Raw genomic sequence first — 18276 nt, forward strand, 5'->3', positions numbered from 1 at the left:
TCCGCTTGGCAGGGCTTCCGGTCTCTGCGGGGCACCAGCGGAGCTGCTGGGCGCGACACCCCTTGACATCCATCTGCACGTAGGATAATCGAGATCTGGCGCGAAACTTGCTTAGGTTTTGCAGTTCGGGATCCCCGGGGTAGGAGACAGGGGAACTCTAAAAGAGCTGGTAGGGGCAAGGAACCAGAATCCCGCCGTCGTTCGCGTGCTCGCGAGAGTGGGCGGGGCCTGGCTCGGGGCGGAGGTGAGGGGCGGGGCCTGGCTCGGGGCGGAAGTGGGGGGCGGGACTTGGAGGCTGGGCGCTGCTAAAGGCGCTGTGCGGCTTTCCCTCGGCGTCGCAGGTCTATGGAGCGCCTCCTGGCCCAGCTCTGTGGCACGGATGCGGCGCGGCCGCTCCCGCTGTGGGAAGGAGACACCACGGGCCACTGCTTCACCCAGCTGGTGCTCAGCGCCCTGCCCCACGCGCTCCTCGCCGTGCTCAGTGCCTGCTACTTGGGCACCCCGAGGTGGGTAGACGCTGCGGGCTGAGCCCCGCGCACTCCCATCTGCCCCGCGGTGTCACCAGAACCGGGAGGCCTCAGGAGCAGGGCAGAAGCCGAATCAAAAGACAGCTTGAGGGTTGCCACCTAGCGGGTAGGGCTGGAGGTGCTTGAGCTTGCTAGCTAGCTTCCTACCCTCTCACTTGTTGAGAGGCTCAAATGAAGTACGGGATTGGGGCCTGCAAAGCCTAACGACCCGAGTTCGATTCCCCAGGACCCACGTAAAGGCCAGATGCACAGAGTTCGTTTTCAGTGGCTGGAGGCCATGGCGCACCCATTCTGTCTGTCTCCTTTCTCTCTCTGCTTGCAAGTTAATTTATAATAAAAATAAGGAATTTAAACAGATAAAGTGGTGCCTGGCATAAGGCCCAGTGCATGATAGGAATCATCACTACTGTAGGTTTCCAGATGTCCATACGCTATCATGAAAAGGAGACAAAGTTGGGTGAACCAAAAAAAGGCAGTTTGTGTTTAAGTTGTAGGGCCAGGTTTTCATCACTTCTATAAAACCTTAGTATTCGTAGGGTAAGAAAAGCAGTTATACCCAGCTGGAGAGGAAGCTGTAGGTAGATGAGAAAGCAAAATCAAAACTTAGGACTTCCTGGGTTTAGAGTTCTAAGATGTAGGTGCAAAACTCACCAATCTTTAAAAAATTATTATTATTATTATTATTATTATTTTATTTATTTATTAGAGAGAGTGTGAGAGAGAGAGAATGGGCATGCCAGGGCCTCTAGCCACTGCAAACGAACTCCAGATGCATGTGCCACCATGTGCATCTGGCTTATGTGGTACCTGGAGAATCAAACCTGGGTCCTTAGGCTTCACAGGCATGTGCCTTAACTGCTAAGCCATCTCTCCAGCCCATCAAAAAAATGTTTAAAGATATTTATTGGGGCTGGAGAAATGGCTTATAGCAGTTAAGGAGTTTGCCTGCAAAGCCACAGGATCCCGGTTTAATTCTCCAGGACCCACTTTGGCCTCCAGCTGCTGCACATGAGCTCCAAATGCATGCACCACTGTGCATCTGGGTACTGGGCAATGGAACCCAGTTTGTTAGGCTTTACAGACAAGCCCCTTAACCGCTGAACCATCTCTCCAGCCATCACCTCAGTTTTGTACTTAGTTACTGGATAGCTATATATAGCCAAGTAAATCGTTCTCTGTCTACTGAGAAAGCTGGAGGACAATCTGGTTTTTGCCTTTGGGAGCTCCTATCCTAATGGAGGGAATGTCTATCCAAAAGTAGTTAGGGAGCTAACGCATCCTTTCCTTTAGGTAGGAGATACACATACTTGCTTCTGCAAGGAATCTTTTTGTTTGCTTTGTTTTTTGAGGTAGGGTCTTGCTCTTGCCCAGGCTGACCTGGAATTCGCTGGGTAGTCTCACGGTGGCCTCAAACTCACAGCGATCCACCAATCTCTGCCTCTCAAGTACTGGAATTAAAGGCATGCACCACCACGCCTGGCTTCTTAAAAAATACTATTTAAGCAGAGAGAGAGAGAAGGGAAACAGAGAACCAGTTCCAGATGTGTGCACCACTTTGTGCATCTGGCTTTACACAGGTATTGGGCAATCAAACCTGGGCCATAAGACTTTATAGGCAACTGTCTTAATTACTGAGCAATCTTCCCAGCCCTAATGAGAAGAATCTTGATTTGTCTCTTACATATGTAAAACAGGACAAAAGTCTAGAGAAGGTTGGCCAGGCACTCACAGCCTGCTCAGAGGTGTAGCTATTAAAAATGGGCACAGTCCTAGCCAGGCAAAATATCCTCCTACCTCTGCCTCCCAAGTGCTGGGATTAAAGGTGCGTACCACTACACCTGGCTTGAAAGGGGCAGAGAGAGAGAGAGAGAGAGAGAGAGAAAGAGGGAGAATGGGTACGCCAGAGCTTCTACGAGCTCCAGAAGTTTGTGCTACCTTGTGAATCTTTCTTTACGTGGGTACTGGGTCATTGAACCTGGGTCCTTTGGCTTTGCTGGTAAGTGCCTTAACTGCTACACCATCTCTCCAGCCCCAGTTTTTATTTTATACAAACATTTGAGGACTCTGATACTGCTGCAGGTGTTTTTCTGTGATTGATTTTTTTTTAACTAAAAAAATTATTTATTAGAGATGGGGAGAAAGAGAGAGAATGGGCATGTCAGGGCCTCCAGCCACTGCAAATGAACTCCAGATGCATGCACTACAATGTGCATCTGGCTAACATGGGGCCTGGAGAATCAAACCTGGGTCCTTAGACTTTGCAGGCAAGTGCCTTAACCACTAAGCCATCTCTCCAGCCCTGTAATTGATTTTTTTTCCTTCGAGACACGGTTTTGCTATGAGCCCTGCCTGACTGACGTAGAACTCACCATATAGACCAGGCTGGCCTGGAACTCATGGCAATCCTCCTGTCTCTGCCTCTCTAATGCTAGGAGTGTCGGTGTATACACCATTGGATGACACTGTTTTATTCTTTTTCTGTGGGGTGGGGTGAGATATAATGTCATGTAGCCCAGGATGTCTTTGGACTCCTGAGCCTCCTTCCTCACCTCCCCAGTGTTGGGCTTACTGGTGTGTACCACCTGGCCAACCTGTCTTTGATTTCTCAGGTAGACCTTTTCTTTATTAAAAACATAGTTTTTGGGTTTTAAAATATTTTATTTTTATTTATTTATTTATTTGACAGAGAAAGAAGGAGGGAGAGAGAGAGAAAGAATGGGTGCGCCAGGGCCTCCAGCCACTGCAAACAAACTCCACACACATGCACCCCCTTGTGCATCTGGCTAATGTGGGTCCTGGAGAATCGAAGCTGAGTCCTTTGGCTTTACAGGCAAACACCTTAACTGTTAAGCCATCTCTCCAGCCCCTGTTTTTTTTTTTGTTTTCTTTTTTTTTTTTTTTTTTTTTTAATGTATGATCTTGCTGTAGCCCAGGCTGATTTGGAGTTCACTTAGTCTCAGGCTGGCCTCAGACTCATAATGATCTTCCTACCTCACCATCCTAACTGCTGGGATTAAAGGTGTGTGCCTCCACACCTGGCTAAACTATTTATTTATTTGCAATCAAAGAGAGTGGGAGAAAAAGAGATAAAAAATGAGGATAGGGGCTGGAGAGATGGTTTAGCAGTTAAGGCACTAGCCTGCAAAACCTAAGAACTTTTGAAATCCTCTAGATCTCACATATAGCCAGACAAGTGGCACAAACATGCAATGCCATGCATGCCCAAAAGGGGGCGAATGCATCTGGAGTTTGTTCACAATGTCTGAAAGGCCCTGGCATGCCTATTCTCTCTCTCTCTCTTTGTTTTTTTATAAATGCTATTTTTTTAAATTTTATTTATTTATTTATTTATTTATTTATTTATTTATTTATTTGAGAGCGACAGACACAGAGAGAAAGACAGATAGAGGGAGAGAGAGAGAACGGGTGTGCCAGGGCTTCCAGCCTCTGCAAACGAACTCCAGACGCGTGCTCCCCCTTGTGCATCTGGCTAACGTGGGACCTGGGGAACCGAGCCTCGAACCGGGGTCCTTAGGCGTCACAGGCAAGCGCTTAACCGCTAAGCCATCTCTCCAGCCCTCTTTCTTTGTTTTTTGTGTTTCAAGGTAGGGTTTCACTCTAGCCCAGGCTGACCTGGAATTCACTATGGAGTCTCAAGGTGGCTTTGAACTCACGGTGATCCTTCTACTGGGATTAAAGGTGTGTGCCACCACACCCCGCTCTCTCTCTCTCTTTTAAAAAAAAAAAAAGAGGATGGGTGTACCAGTGCATCTAGCTACTGCAAACAAACTCCAGACGCATGTGCCACTTTGTACATGTGGCTTGATGTGGATACTGGGGAATCAAGCCTGGGTTATTAGGGTTTACAGGCAAATGTCTTAACTGCTGAGCCAGTTCTTCAGCCTCTGGTTAAATTTTTATTTCAGAATATTCCAGATGAAATTAAAAGTAATCTCAGTTGGATCCTTTTGTAAAACATGAATATAGAGCTAGGTGTGGTGGTGCATGCCGTTAATCCTAGCACTTGGGAGGCAGAGGTAGGAGGATTACTGTAAATTCAAGGCCACCCTGAGACTCCATAGTGAATTCCAGGTCAGCCTGGGCTAGAGCAAGACCCTGCCTCGAAAAAACAAAAAAAGGAGAGAAAAAAATACATATGTATATTTATTTATTTATATTCCTTAGTAGTTATCTTTGTGTACATTTTGCATTTTTTTCTAATTAGTCTTCATAATAGGTATATCCTTAAGTTAAACTTGTTAGTGCCTGTTTTGAAAGAAAGAATTAGAAGGCCTGTGGGATGCAGAGGTAGGAGGATCACAGTGAGTTCAAGGCCACCCTGAGACTACATAGTGAACTCCTGGTCAACCTGGGCTGGAGTGAGACCCTACCTCAAAAAAAAAAAAAAAAAAAAAAGAAAGAAAGAAAGGAAATGGATTTTGCAGCCTGGGAAGGTTTCTGGATTTCAGTGTCCAGTGGGTAGGAATACCATGTTCGAGGTAGGAAAGGGAGTTCATTTCCTGCAAGTAGGTGACTTGTTAGAGATAATGGACCCATCTGAGTCCTGAGTCAGCCATGATACGCCTCTTTTTCTCTTTCCCTTTATCCCCAGGACTGCAGATCACACCTTACCATTCAGTCCTGGCTGGCGCCTCCGACTCGCGACTTCCTCCCTTCTGTCTATTTTCTCACTGATAGACCTCCTTCCAGTTGCTTTGCCCCCCGGGGCGGGCCCGGGGCCCATAGGGCTAGAAGTGCTGGCAGGATGTATGGCAGCTGTGGCCTGGCTTACCCATAGCCTTGCCTTGTGGGCATTGGTTCATTCCCCTCAGGGCCGCTCCCGGGGACCCTTGGCCTTGGCTCTAGCAGCCTTGCTGCCAACCCCAGCCCTAGTGTTGACCCTGCTCTGGCACTGCCAGAGAGGCACATTTCTGCCCCCACTTCTCCCAGGGCCCCTGGCCCGCGTTTGCTTTCTCATTCTGCAATTGGCAGCAGTCTTGGCCTATGGACTGGGCTGGGCAGCCCCTGGGGGGCCACGAGAACCCTGGACTCCGGAGCCCTTTCTGTCCTCTGAGGGTGAAGAAGCCGAGGTGGCTGAAGATGGGGAGAGTTGGCTGTCACGCTTTTCTTATACCTGGCTGGCGCCCTTGCTTGCCCGCGGGGTCCGCGGAGAACTCCAGCAACCCCAAGATGTTTGCCGCCTCCCCCGCAAACTGCATCCCGCCTACGTGGCGCGTGCCTTCCTGGTGCACTGGCAGGAGAAGGCCCAGCTGTGGAGGGCCCTATATGGGGCCTTTGGACGGTGCTACCTGGCCCTTGGACTGCTGAAGCTGGTGGGGACTCTGCTGGGCTTGTCGGGGCCTCTGCTGCTCTCTCTCCTAGTGAGCTTCCTGGAGGACGGGCAAGAGCCCCTTAGCCACGGCCTGCTCTATGCCCTGGGGCTGGCCGGCGGGGCTGTGCTAGGCGCTGTGCTGCAGAATCAGTATGGGTACGAGGTACGGAAGGTGACCCTGCAGGTCCGTGGGGCCGTGATGAGCATCCTGTACCACAAGGCTTTGCAGCTGGGACCCAGCCGCCCTCCGGTTGGGGAGGCCCTGAACCTCCTAGGCACTGACTCTGAACGGCTGCTCAGCTTCGCCAGTGGCTTCCACGAGGCCTGGGGCCTGCCCCTGCAGCTGGCCATCACCCTCTACCTGCTGTACCAGCAGGTGGGCATGGCCTTCATGGCTGGTCTCATCTTGGCACTGTTGTTAGCACCTGTCAACAAAGTGATTGCCTCCCGCATCATGTCCAGTAATCAGGAAATGCTACAGCACAAGGATGCACGGGTTAAGGTGAGGGGTCCTTCAGCTGGCGGGGAGCCCGTCCCCTCTCCCCGGCCCAGGCAGAAAAGCTGTGAGCAGAGTCCCCACTTCCCACGGCTCTCTTGTCTCCCGTCTCCAGCTTGTGACGGAGCTGCTGAGTGGCATTCGGGTCATCAAGTTCTTCGGGTGGGAGCAGGCCCTGGGGGCCCGAGTAGAGGCCCACCGGGCTCGCGAGTTGGGGCGACTCCGAGTCATCAAATACCTTGACGCAGCCTGCGTGTACCTGTGGGCCGCCCTGCCGGTTGTCGTCTCCATTGCCATCTTCATCACCTACGTTCTCACGGGCCACCAACTCACCGCCACCAAGGTGAGGGCCAGGGAGGGAGAGGGCAGCCCCGGCAAGGAAAGGAGGGCGGCAGCGGTGAAGAGGCTGCCTTGGGAGTAAAGGTGTGGGCTCAAGCCCTCAGCGCTGGCAGGACCCCTGAAGTCTCCTCCTCTCCAATTCAAGGGGTCGCTCTGAAGGGCCAGTTTTCTCAGACCCTAGAAGCTTGCTTGCTTTTTCTTTTTCTTTTTCTTTTCCTTTTTTTTTTTTTTTTTTTCAAGGTAGGCTCTTGCTCTAGCCCAGACTGACCTGGAATTCACTGTGTAGTCTCAGCGTGGCCTGGAACTCACAGCAATCCTCCTTCCTCTGCCTCCCGAGTGCTGGGATTAAAGGCCTGTGCCACCACGTCCAGCTGGAAACATGCTTTTTCTATGAGAAGAAATTCCTTTCTTCCTCTCCCTTTCATCTTCCTGTCTGGTCTAGACTTGGGGCTAGGTCTCTGTTTTGGGTGAGAGGAGGAGGTGGATTTTTTTTTTTCTTTAGACAAGGTCGTGGGGGTAACCCAGGCTGGCATCAAACTAGGCTTAGGTACTTTTACCCTCATTCTAATGGTCTTTGTCGCAAGATGCAGGGGATCCATAATTCAGGGCTAGGCCTGGTCAAGATCTGGTGATACTGTTGACACTTAGAGATTCTGAGGTGGCCTCTAAGTGATCTAGGTCTTTGTGCTTGTCAAGATAGGAGCTGGCACGCCTTTAATCCCAGCACTCAGGAGGCAGAGGTAGGAGGATCACCATGAATTTGAGGCTACATAGTGAATTCCAGGTCAGCCTGGGTAAGAATGAGACCCTACCTCAAAAAAGAAAAAGATAGGTCTTAGAGTTTGGAGTACAGCTCAATGTTAAAGCCAGGGCTTGCCGTGTGTAACCTGGATCCCAGAAGGAATATCTGGAATTTCTAAGATTCTTATAGTGACTACTGCTTCCAACCCCAAGGTTGCCCAGCCAGGCCCTCAGATCTGCCGCTGCCCTGTCCTTCCCCTACAGGGTGAGTCCAGAGCAGGCCTGCCCAGAGCCCCCGGGCTTTAGGTGACGTCTCACTCGCACACCGCTTAGGTCTTCACAGCCCTGGCGCTGGTGCACATGCTCATCCTTCCCCTCAACAACTTCCCCTGGGTGATCAATGGCCTCTTGGAGTCCAGAGTATCCTTGGATCGGATCCAGGGTTTCCTCGACCTTCCAAACTACAATCCGCAAGCCTACTACAGCCTAGGTAAGAGGACACTAGAGGACTGGTCCCAGCACAGGTGAGGAGGGGAATGTCACCTCTCTCTCGGGCACTATGTGTAGATGCCACCAGAGGAGATGGGGGCAGAGGGCCAGCAGCACAGACTCGGATTGAAACTGAATTAGCCCTGGGCAGGCAGATAAGGGACTGGTGACTTGGTGGCATGGCACTGGTTTACCCTTCACGGCCCAGCAGGCTGGTAGAACATGAGCACAGGGTGAGCGCTTGCTTCCTTGTTCAGATCCCCCCACAGAGCCGTCTACGGTGTTGGAGCTACATGAGGCCCTGTTCTCCTGGGACCCAGCTGGAAACAGCCAGGAGACCTTCATCAGTCACCTCGAAGTGAAAAAGGTTCATGGGACAGACACCCTGGGAGGGTCCCCAGATAACAAGGGAGATACCCAGACAAGGACAAACCCCGTTATACCTGCATGGCCCTGTACCACTCCTGGGCAGGAGGGGCGAGTTTGGTGAGAGTTTGTTCCATTCTGAAAGGAGATGGCAGAGTATCTGCATCTCAGCCGGTTTTTTTTTTTTTTTTTTAAATAAGATTTCTTTTTTGTGTTATTTATTTATTTGGAAGGGGAGAGAAAAAACGGGCATACCAGGGCCTCTATCCACTATGTAAATGAACTCCAGATGCATACACCACTTTGTGCATCTGGTTTTACATGGGTACTGGGGAATCAAACCCAAGTTGGTAGGCTTTCCAGGCAAGTCCTTTAACCACCAAGCCATCTCTCCAGCCTATTCCTAACCAGTTTTTCAGACTAGTCACATCTCTCCCTGGTCTAGGCAGCTCACAACCACCCAGTCCACTGGTACGTTAACTCCTTCTTCCGGTATCAACACCTTCACCAGCTACAGAGGTCAACCTGATGCCAGAGCTTGTCCACCCTTATCTCAGGCTAGGAGCCTGGTGGAGAGATCTAGCAACCTCTTCCAAGAAATTTTACAAATGCCATAGATGAACCCCTATTTATCCTGGTGACAAACAGCCACACCTTGTGACTCATAATGTGACCTGCATAGCCTGCATATAGTGGGAGCATTTCTAGATTTTTTTTTTTTTTAATTATTTTTCAGGGTAGGGTCTCATGCTAGTCTGGGCTGACCTGAGATTCACTATGTAGTCTCAGGCTGTCTTCAAACTCATGATCATCCTACCTCTGCCTCCCGAGTGCTGACCTTAAAGGTGTGCGCCACCACACACTCTGCATGGCCAGTAGGACCATTTCTAGGAAGGTCACTTCTGTTCAAGCCTCCATGCCCACCCTCGGCCTGTCCTGAGTTTTTAGTCTCTCCTGACCTTTGTCTAACCTTTCACCCATGTCTCAACCCAGAGTTCTCTGGTGATGGCTGAATTGTTTCTACCACATTTGGCTCACTTTTCTGGCTTTCATTGTATGTTTTGTTTTCCTCTTAGTTCAGGCAAGACAAGGCTGGAATATTTCAAAGGAATTTTACTAATGTGTAGAGGCTTTTCTTTTTAAATATAGAAGTAAGTCACAGAAACCCACTGGAACTAGCTTCAGCAAACAAGAGTTTGTAATAAGGATACAGAGATAAATGTCAGAACCCAACGGCGGGAACACAGCCAGGTCTCAGAAGCAGCCCAGAACCAGCCACGGCTTGTCACGCTCTCGGCTCTGTGTGCTGCTCTGCTTGCCTTGTGCTGCGCGCTGACGCCCGCTCCACTGAGCAGAAGTGTGGCTGCAGAGAGCCAGCAAGAGACAAGCTGCCTGACCCACACACCCAGGGAAGGTCACAGATGAGGCTGGGGCCCAGCGCATATAGATAGACCCTCGCTGGCAGAGTGTGGGCTCCAGAGACAAATAGCTGCTGAGACTAACTGCCTGTTCCACTATTTTCTTTTTCTTCCTTTTTTTTTTTTTTTTTTTTTGTATATGTATGTCGAGAGAGAGAGAGAGAGAGAGAGAGAGAGAGAGTTGGTACGCCGGGGCCAACAGCCACTGCAGCCGAACTCCACAAGCATGTGTCATCTTGTGTGCATGTGCAACCATGTGTACGTGTATCACCTTGGGTCTCTGGCTTACTTGGGACCTCAGAAGTAGAACATGTGTCCTTAGGCTTCACAGGCAAGCACCTTAACCACTAAGCCATCTGTCCAACCCTCTTTTTTCTTTTTTTGAGGTAGGATCTCACTCTGGCCCAGGCTAGCCTCAAACTCATGGCGATCCTCCTACCTCTGCCTCCTGAGTGCTGGGATTAAAGGCATGGGCACCACCCTGCCCGGCTTCCACTATTTTCTTTGTGGGTAGGGTAATGGCTCCATGAATGTACATTACAGCTAAGCCATGAAGGAAGAACAGAACATTTCCAGGTGTGGTGGTGCACACCTTTAATCCCAGCACTCGGGAGGCAGAGGTAGGAGGATTGCTGTGAGCTCAAGGCCACCCTGAGACTACATAGTGAATTCCAGGTCAGCCTGAACTAAAGTGAGACCCTACTTTTATTTGAGAGAGTGAGAAAGAGAGGGGCAGATAGAGAATGGGCATGCTAGAGCCTCTAGCCACTGCAAACAAACTCCAGATGTATACACCACCTTGTACATCTGGCTTATGTGGATTCTGGGGAATTGAACCTGAGTCCTTAAGCTCTGCAGGCAGGTACCTTAATCTCTCAGCTATCTCTCCAGCTCAGAACAGAACTTTTTTTTTAGATTTAATTTATTTATTTAAGGGAAAGAGAGAATGAGTGCATCAGGGCCTCCAGCCACTGCATGTAGACTCCAGACATGTGCCACCTTGTGTATCTGGCTTTATGTGGATACTAGGGAATTGAACCTAGGTCCTTAGGCTTTGCAGGCAAATGCCTTAACCACTGAGAAATCTCTCCAGTCCAGAATAGAACTTTTGGTTTTCAAGGTAGGGTCTCACTCTAGCCCAGGCTGACCTGGAATTCATTATGTAAACTAAGGGTGGCCTCGGACTTACAGTGATCCTCTTACCTCTGCCTCCTAAGTGCTGGGATTAAAGGCGTGTGCCACCACCCCCAGCTTTTTCAGAACATAACATTTAACTGCAAATCTCAGGAAAGGGCATGTATGCAGAGCACTGCTTTTCCCCCCACAGTGATTGTAAGTGTAGCTCAGCCTTCAGGGCTCAAAGTCTGGAATCCTTTCCTCCCTGTTCTGCAGTCTGGGTCGCCTGCCTCAGCATACATGGCAAGTTCTTTTTTTCTTTTTTTTGAGGTAGGTTCTTGCTCTAGCCCAGGCTGACCTGGAACTCACTCTGTAGTCTCAGGGTGGCCTTGAACTCAAAGCAATCCTCCTACCTCTGCCTCCCGAGTGCTGGAATTAAAGTCATGTGCCACCACACCTGGTAATTGCAGATTCTTAGACACGTACCTCTTCTCTTCTCTGGCAAGCTTCTCTACCTATCTATGTCCTTCATACAGCCAGTGAGACTGATAGCATTTGTGTGGAGAAGAAAGCATCCTGTCTGTCTGGATTAGGTACAGTCAGTCGCTGAGGCCCACATCATCTTTGGGGTGTTGACATCTTTGCCTGAAGACTAACTGGGGTCCAGAGAGAAGCACTGGTCAAGGGATTGGCACCCCAAGGCTTCATGAGGGAGATCACTGCCCTCTGTCTTTTTCCCGTAAACAGGCACTCACCATGTGGCTTTCTTGCAGGGTATGCTGGTGGGCATTGTGGGGAAGGTGGGCTGTGGGAAGAGTTCGCTGCTGGCTGCCATTGCTGGGGAGCTGCACAGGTAATGTGCCTCTGGTGTACCCCATTGTTGGCCTTGCCTCTGCGCTGTGTCAGACACCCCTTTCTTGGGAGAGTTTCCTGTCTTCATCACTGTCACACCAGAGGGTCATAACCCTATAATGGAGAGGTAGAAGAGGGTAGAAATGCCATCTGCTTCCAGCTGTTTTTTTGTAAAATGCAGCCAGGTAGGGAAGGAGTCCATAGAGATATGAGAAGAGGCCTGATTTTCATTTGAAAATGAGCCGCACTCTGAGCTGTGTAGGATTCTGATTGTGTAGGACAGCTGTTTGGCTGTAACCAAAGAACAGTTTCTTCCCTTCCCAGTCTGTAACTTCATTAGGACCCCTTGACCCCAGAGGCTGTCAACTCAGAGACACCTGACAGGACAGGGTATGCTGTGGAGAAGGCAGCCGTGCGAGCAGCGCTGGGTGTGGAGGGGCCCAGCAGGGAGCCAGTCCCCACACTGCTGTGCTGTCCGTCTGCAGGCTGCGTGGGCAGGTGGCTGTGTTGGGGCTGTCGAAGGGTTTTGGCTTGGCCACCCAGGAACCCTGGATCCAGTTTGCCACTATCCGAGACAACATCCTGTTTGGGAAGGCATTTGATGCCCAGCTGTACAGGGAGGTGCTGGAGGCCTGTGCCCTCGATGACGACCTCAGTGTGAGTGCTTATCTTTTTTTTTTAATTTATTTTATTTATTTATTTATTTTCAAGGTAGGGTCTCACTCTAGCTCAGGCTGACCTGGAATTCACTATGTAGTCTCAGGGTGGCCTCAAACTCACGGCGATCCTCCTACCTCTTCCACGCCTGGCTGAGTGCTTCCTCACGTGTCCCAAGCAGAGACTTGCCTCTTGCGAAAGGCTTCTGCACAGACATCATTAATCTAGGGTTGGCCTGAGGTTCTCTCAGAGTGTCCAACTGCTTCGTTGCTCCCCCCCACACACACACACCCTCTGCAGACCTTACCGAGGGTAGGGTTGGCTAGTGTTCCAAGTAACCACTGGGAGAGCCCTGAGGCCTCGGGGGCCAGATGAAGATTCAGGGACCCATGGTTCTAATTCATAACCCATCCCAAATGGGAAAGTTTAGGAGAGTCAGGGTCTCATTCGGCAGGCAAGAATGCTACCATTGAATCACCAATGCAAAGGTCTTATTTGGAAACCTGGGAAACCTGCCAAACCCATTAGGTTCTCTGGTTTTCCCAAGCCAGTTTACTAAATACACTGGAGAGAGACTCCAGATTTCTCTAGCCAACCTCCATATTTTCTCCATGACTTGTCACCACTTGGAACTTCCCTGGGAAGAAGGACCTTTGACTTTGACCATGGGGCACCTCTTTCCCTTTATCAGTTGTCTCTACACTGTGGCCAGGCGTGGTGGTACAGGCCTTTAATCCCAGCAGCCTGGATGCAGAGGTTGTAGGATCAGTGTGAGCTTGAGGCCACCCTGAGACTACATAGTGAATTCCAGATCAGCCTGGACTAGAGTGAGACCCTACCATGGGGGAAAAATGTCTCTACACTCTATAGGCAAGGTAGTTAATCTGCCTTTGCTTTGAAAATCTTTGGAGGATTAAATTAAGTAATGCCTCAGTGGTGCTAAGCACATAGTAAGTATTTGGTAAATGTTAGACGGTGTAGTTAACGCTTATTTCCTCTGACTCACTTGGCCCACACTTGAGCTTGCAAGCCCTTTTGACCTCATCATCTCTTTCCTACAAAAGGGCATGAAACAGGGGAGAAGGTGTTTTAGCTCACCAACCACTGGGGTGCCTGTTCCCTCAGATGCTACCCGCCGGAGACCAAACAGAAGTGGGGGAGAAGGGTGTGACCCTCAGTGGGGGACAGCGGGCCCGGATTGCCCTTGCTCGTGCTGTTTACCAGGCAAGTCACAGGAGAATGGTGGGACGGGAGTGTGAGGTAGTGTGGAGCTGTGGGAGGTTGACTGAGCTGGGGCTAGAGATACTTGCATCAGCAGTAAGTTTCTTCCTCCCACACTCCAACCTCTAGCCACTGCAAACAAAATCCAGACACCTGTGTCAACTTCTGCATCTGGCTTATGTGGGTACTGGGGAATCAAACCTGGGTCCTTTGGCTTTGCAGGCAAGTGCCTCAACTGCTAAGCCATCTCTCTAGCCCCTCCCTTGTCTTTTCTTTTTTGTTTTTGTTTGTTTTCAAGGCAGGGTCTTAACTTTAGCAAGGCTGACCTGGAATTCACTAGGTAGTCTCAGGGTGGCCTTGAACTCATGGTGCTCCTCCTATCTCTGCCTCCCGAGTGCTGAGATTAAAGGCGTGCGCCACCACATCCGGCTCACCTGTCTTTTCTGACTGCTGTGAGACCAGAGTGTAGGAGAGCCCCTGGGACCAGCCAGAGGACTTGGGCCCCGATACCTGCTTGTTTCTACTTTCCATAGGAGAAGGCACTCTATCTCCTTGATGACCCTCTGGCTGCTGTGGATGCAGATGTGGCCAACCACCTGCTGCACAGGTGCATCCTGGGAGTGCTGAGCAACACCACCCGGCTGCTGTGCACCCACCGCATGGAGTATCTGGATAGGGCTGACGTGGTGCTGCTGATGGAGGCTGGCCGCCTCATCTGCATGGGTAATGTGAGCCAGGCCGAGTGGTGAGGGAGACACCCATCCAGGTGTGAAAGGAAAGGAGGGCGGGTGCAGTGTCACATCCACATCAGACCCTGTTGCTCCTCCCACATGTTCCTTGAGTCCAGCTCTCACCTCCTGCTTCCACAGACCTGGTGTGAGGAAACCAGAGAGCAGGTGGGAAGGAAAGTATATTGGGGGCTGGAGAGATGGCTTAGCAGTTAAGGTGCTTGCCTGTGAAGCCTAAGGACCCCAGAATCCACATAAGCCAGATGCACAAGGTGGTGCGTACGCACAGGTGGCACATGTGCACCAGGTGGTGCATCTGGAGTTTGTTTGCTGTGGCTAATGCCCCGATGTGCCAATTCTCTGTCTCACCCTGTCTCATTCTTGTTCTCTCATAAAAAAAAGAAAGAAAGAAAGAAAGAAAGAAAGAAAGAAAGAAAGAAAGAAAGAAAGAAAGAAAGAAAGAAAAAGAAAGAAGCACTGGGCGTGGTGGTACATGCCTTTAATCCCAGTACTCAAGAGGCAGAGGTAGGAAGATCACTGTGAGTTCGAGGCCACCCTGAAATTACATAGTGAGTTCCAGGTCAGCCTGGGTTAGAGCAAGATGCTATCTTGACCCCTCCCCCCCAAAAAAAAACCAGTAAAAACAACAACAAAAAGGATATTGACAACATGCCCAAGGATGTGGGACTCAGTGGGTTTTCTAACTGGGTGCTCTTGAACTTAGAGGCCTGGGATCTCTGAGAACAGTCTCATGTCCCCACAGAAGAAAGGGCAGTGAGCTTCCGAGCAGCCTTTTTGTAAAGAAAAGTAAACAGCCGGGCGTGGTGGCGCATGCCTTTAATCCCAGCATTTAAGAGGCAGGGGTAGGAGGATGCTGTGAGTTCGAGGCCACCCTGAGAATTCAGAGTGAATTCCAGGCCAGCCTAGACTAGAGTGAAACCCTACCTCGAAAAAACAAAAAAAAAAAAAGGAAAGAAAAGAAAGCTCTGAAGGATTATTATCCAGAGGGCTGTGACCACCTGCAAGTTCCCTGGCAGGGACACAAGGAAGAAGTGAGGCCCGTCTGGGGTAGCCGTCACTGAGTGACGGCTTAAGTGTCGGCAGGAGTGACGCGGTGGGGAGTTTGCTCGTGGCCACGACTCCCTTTGTTTATCTGCTGGCTGCACTCCAAGTGCACGGTGGTGGGCCTGGTAACTCCTGCTAAGAGGCCTGGGACGGGGCAAAATCCTGCTCAGGTGGGATAGGGAGGAGGGCCAGGAAGAAGGGACACGGGATCACATCCACATCTAGAAGGGTGTAATACAGACGCACAGCAACCTCTTCCACCACACATTTCCCCCTTCTGCCTTCCAGGGCCTCCCTCTGAGATCCTGCTGTTGGTACAAGCTGATCCCAAAGCCTGGGCTGAGGATGAACCAGTACCTGACTCAGGTGTGCCCCAGGGGTGGGAGGAAGGGGTTCCCCCCCACTTTCTCTGTGAGGGAGAGGGTGCGGGTTGAGTCAGGATCTCACTGTGTATCCCAAGCTGGCCTCAGTCCTCCAGTCTCAGTCTTCTGGCTGCTGAGGTTCCAGGTGTGCGCCACCATGCTTGGTGGACGGATTGTTTGTTGTTGTTGTTGCTGTTTTTTGGTTTGGGGGTTTTTGTTTTGGTTTGGTTTGGTTTTCTGGCCGCAGCTGATCTGGATTTCACTATGTAGTCTCAGGGTAGCCTCAAATTCACTGCGATCCTCCTACCTCTGCCTCCCCGGGTGCTGGGATTAAAATGTGCCACCACGCCTGGCAAGGATTTTTTTTTTTTTTTAATTTATTTGAGAGCGACAGACACAGAGAGAAAGGCAGATAGAGGGAGAGAGAGAGAATGGGCACGCCAGGGCTTCCAGCCTCTGCAAACAAACTCCAGACGCTTGCGCCCCCTTGTGCATCTGGCTAACGTGGGACCTGGGGAACCGAGCCTCGAACCGGGGTCCTTAGGCTTCACAGGCAAGCGCTTAACCACTAAGCCATCTCTCCAGCCCCGCAAGGATTTTTTTTTTAAATAAATATTTTTATTTATTTATTTATTTGACAGAGAAGAGGAAGAGAGAGAGAGAGAATGTATGCGCCAGGCCTCCAGCCCCTGCAAACGAACTCTAGGCCCATGTGCCCTCTCGTGCGTCTGGCTAATGTGGGTCTTGGGGAATCAAACCTTGGTCCTTTGGCTTTGCAGGCAAATGCCTTAACCACTAAGCCATCCCTCCAACCCAAGGATTGTTTTCTTGTTTCCTCTTGTAGTCCTGGTGGTTGAATTCAGGAACTTGGCATACCAGTCAGATGCTCTCCACTGAGCTACATCACCAGTCTTAGGGGCTTGCTCTTCATTGCCACACAATAGAGACCGATTCATATTTATTTATTTATTTTCATGCAGAGAGAGGGAGGAGGCGAGGAAGGGAAGGAGAGAGAAAGAGAGAGAATGGGCATACCAGGGCCACTAGCCACTGTAAAGGAGCTCCAGATGCATGCGCCACTTTGTGAATCTGGCCTCACATGGGTGCTAAGGAATCGAACTCAGGTTGTTAGGCTTTTCAGGCAAGCACCTTAACCACTGAGCCATCTCTCCAGCCCCAGGATTAATTTTTTTTAAATTAATTAATTTATTTATTTGAGAGAGACAGACACAGAGAGAAAGACAGATAGGGAGAGAGAGAGAGAACAGGCGTGCCAGGGCCTCCAGCCACTGCAAACAAACTCCAGACACATGCGCCCCCTTGTGCATCTGGCTAACGTGGGACCTGGGGAACCGAGCCTTGAACCGGGGTCCTTAGGCTTCACAGGCGAGTGCTTAACTGCTAAGCCATCTCTCCAGCCCCCCAGGATTAATTCTTAAAGTGTCCCTGCTCTTCTGAAACACCTGAGTTTTCAACTGCCCTCTTTCAAGCTTAAGTCCTCCATGGCCTCCCTTGACCCTCCCAGGCAGGTCACCGTCAGTGCAGAATGCAGAAAAAACACAGGACGGGCTGGAGGTGGAGCAGAGCACACCGGGCCGCCTGCTGCAGGAAGAAAGCAAGAAGGAGGGCGCTGTGGCCTGGCACGTGTATCGAGCATACTGGAAGGCCGTGGGTGGGGGTTTGGCTCTCGCCATCCTCATCTCTCTGTTCCTCATGCAAGGTGAGACTGTCCCCAAGAGTCCGTACCAACTTCCATAGCCCTGTCTTCTGGGAGCCTGTCACTGTGCTCACAAAGCCAAGAGCCTCACCAAGCATGGGCAACAGTTGGGACAATAACGAAAGTGCCCCATTTCTGAAAATCCCAGGGGCCAGATCATGTGCTCCATCATAGCTATCTTTTTATGTTATTGTAATAAACAGGATCCTTTAAAAAAAAAATAACATTTTTTCAGTGGACATGGTGGTGCACTCCTTTAATCATAGTGTTCAGGATGCACAGGATCGCTGTGAGTTCGAGGCCACTGTGAGACTAGTTAGTGAATTCCAGGTCAGCCTGAGCTAGAGACCCTACGTCAAAAAACAAAAAACTTTTTTTTAATATCTTTTGTTTATTTTTATTTATTTGAGAGAGAGAGAAAGAGAATGGGCACGCCAGGGCCTCCAGCCACTGCAAATGAACTCCAGATGCGTGCACCCCCTTGTGCATCTGGCTAACATGGGCCCTGGGGAATGGAGCCTTGAACCAGGGCCCTTAGGCGTCACAGGCAAGTGCTTAACCACTAAGCCATCTCTCCAGCCCACAAAAACATTTAAAAAAATTTTTTTCAACCTGGGTGTGATGGCACAGGCTCTAATCCCAGCACTCTGGAGGCAGAGGTAGGAGGATCGCCATGAGTTTGAGGCCACCCTGAGACTCCATAGTGAATTCCAGGTCAGCCTGGGCTAGAGTGAGATCTTCTTACCCAGAAAAACAAAGACAAAACACTAGCGAAGATTCAGGAGAGTAGCAAGATGGGGAGGTTCAGGAGGATGCAGGAAGGGGAGGATCAGTCATGGACCAGCAAGAC

The 18276-nt window shown here is 50.4% G+C and overlaps 1 protein-coding gene across 2 annotated transcripts in view; it reads left to right on the plus strand.

The window, feature by feature from the left end:
- The window catches only part of Abcc10 (ATP binding cassette subfamily C member 10), a 26435-nt gene continuing 8159 nt past the window's right edge, over positions 1–18276 (plus strand). Inside the window, exons 1-12 of one of the 2 annotated variants that reach the window (XM_045156219.1) lie at positions 1–139; positions 342–506; positions 5140–6361; positions 6471–6698; positions 7769–7925; positions 8182–8291; positions 11598–11677; positions 12162–12333; positions 13459–13557; positions 14088–14277; positions 15636–15713; positions 17235–17429. In XM_045156219.1, coding sequence (XP_045012154.1) covers positions 346–506; positions 5140–6361; positions 6471–6698; positions 7769–7925; positions 8182–8291; positions 11598–11677; positions 12162–12333; positions 13459–13557; positions 14088–14277; positions 15636–15713; positions 17235–17429 — 2692 coding nt within the window. In that variant the 5' untranslated portion in view covers positions 1–139; positions 342–345. The remainder of the gene's footprint in view (positions 140–341; positions 507–5139; positions 6362–6470; positions 6699–7768; positions 7926–8181; positions 8292–11597; positions 11678–12161; positions 12334–13458; positions 13558–14087; positions 14278–15635; positions 15714–17234; positions 17430–18276) is intronic. The other variant, XM_045156218.1, reaches the window with a different exon arrangement.

The sequence above is a fragment of the Jaculus jaculus genome, chromosome 8 (genome assembly GCF_020740685.1).
Source record: "Jaculus jaculus isolate mJacJac1 chromosome 8, mJacJac1.mat.Y.cur, whole genome shotgun sequence".
In the NCBI taxonomy this organism is placed as follows: domain Eukaryota; kingdom Metazoa; phylum Chordata; class Mammalia; order Rodentia; family Dipodidae; genus Jaculus; species Jaculus jaculus.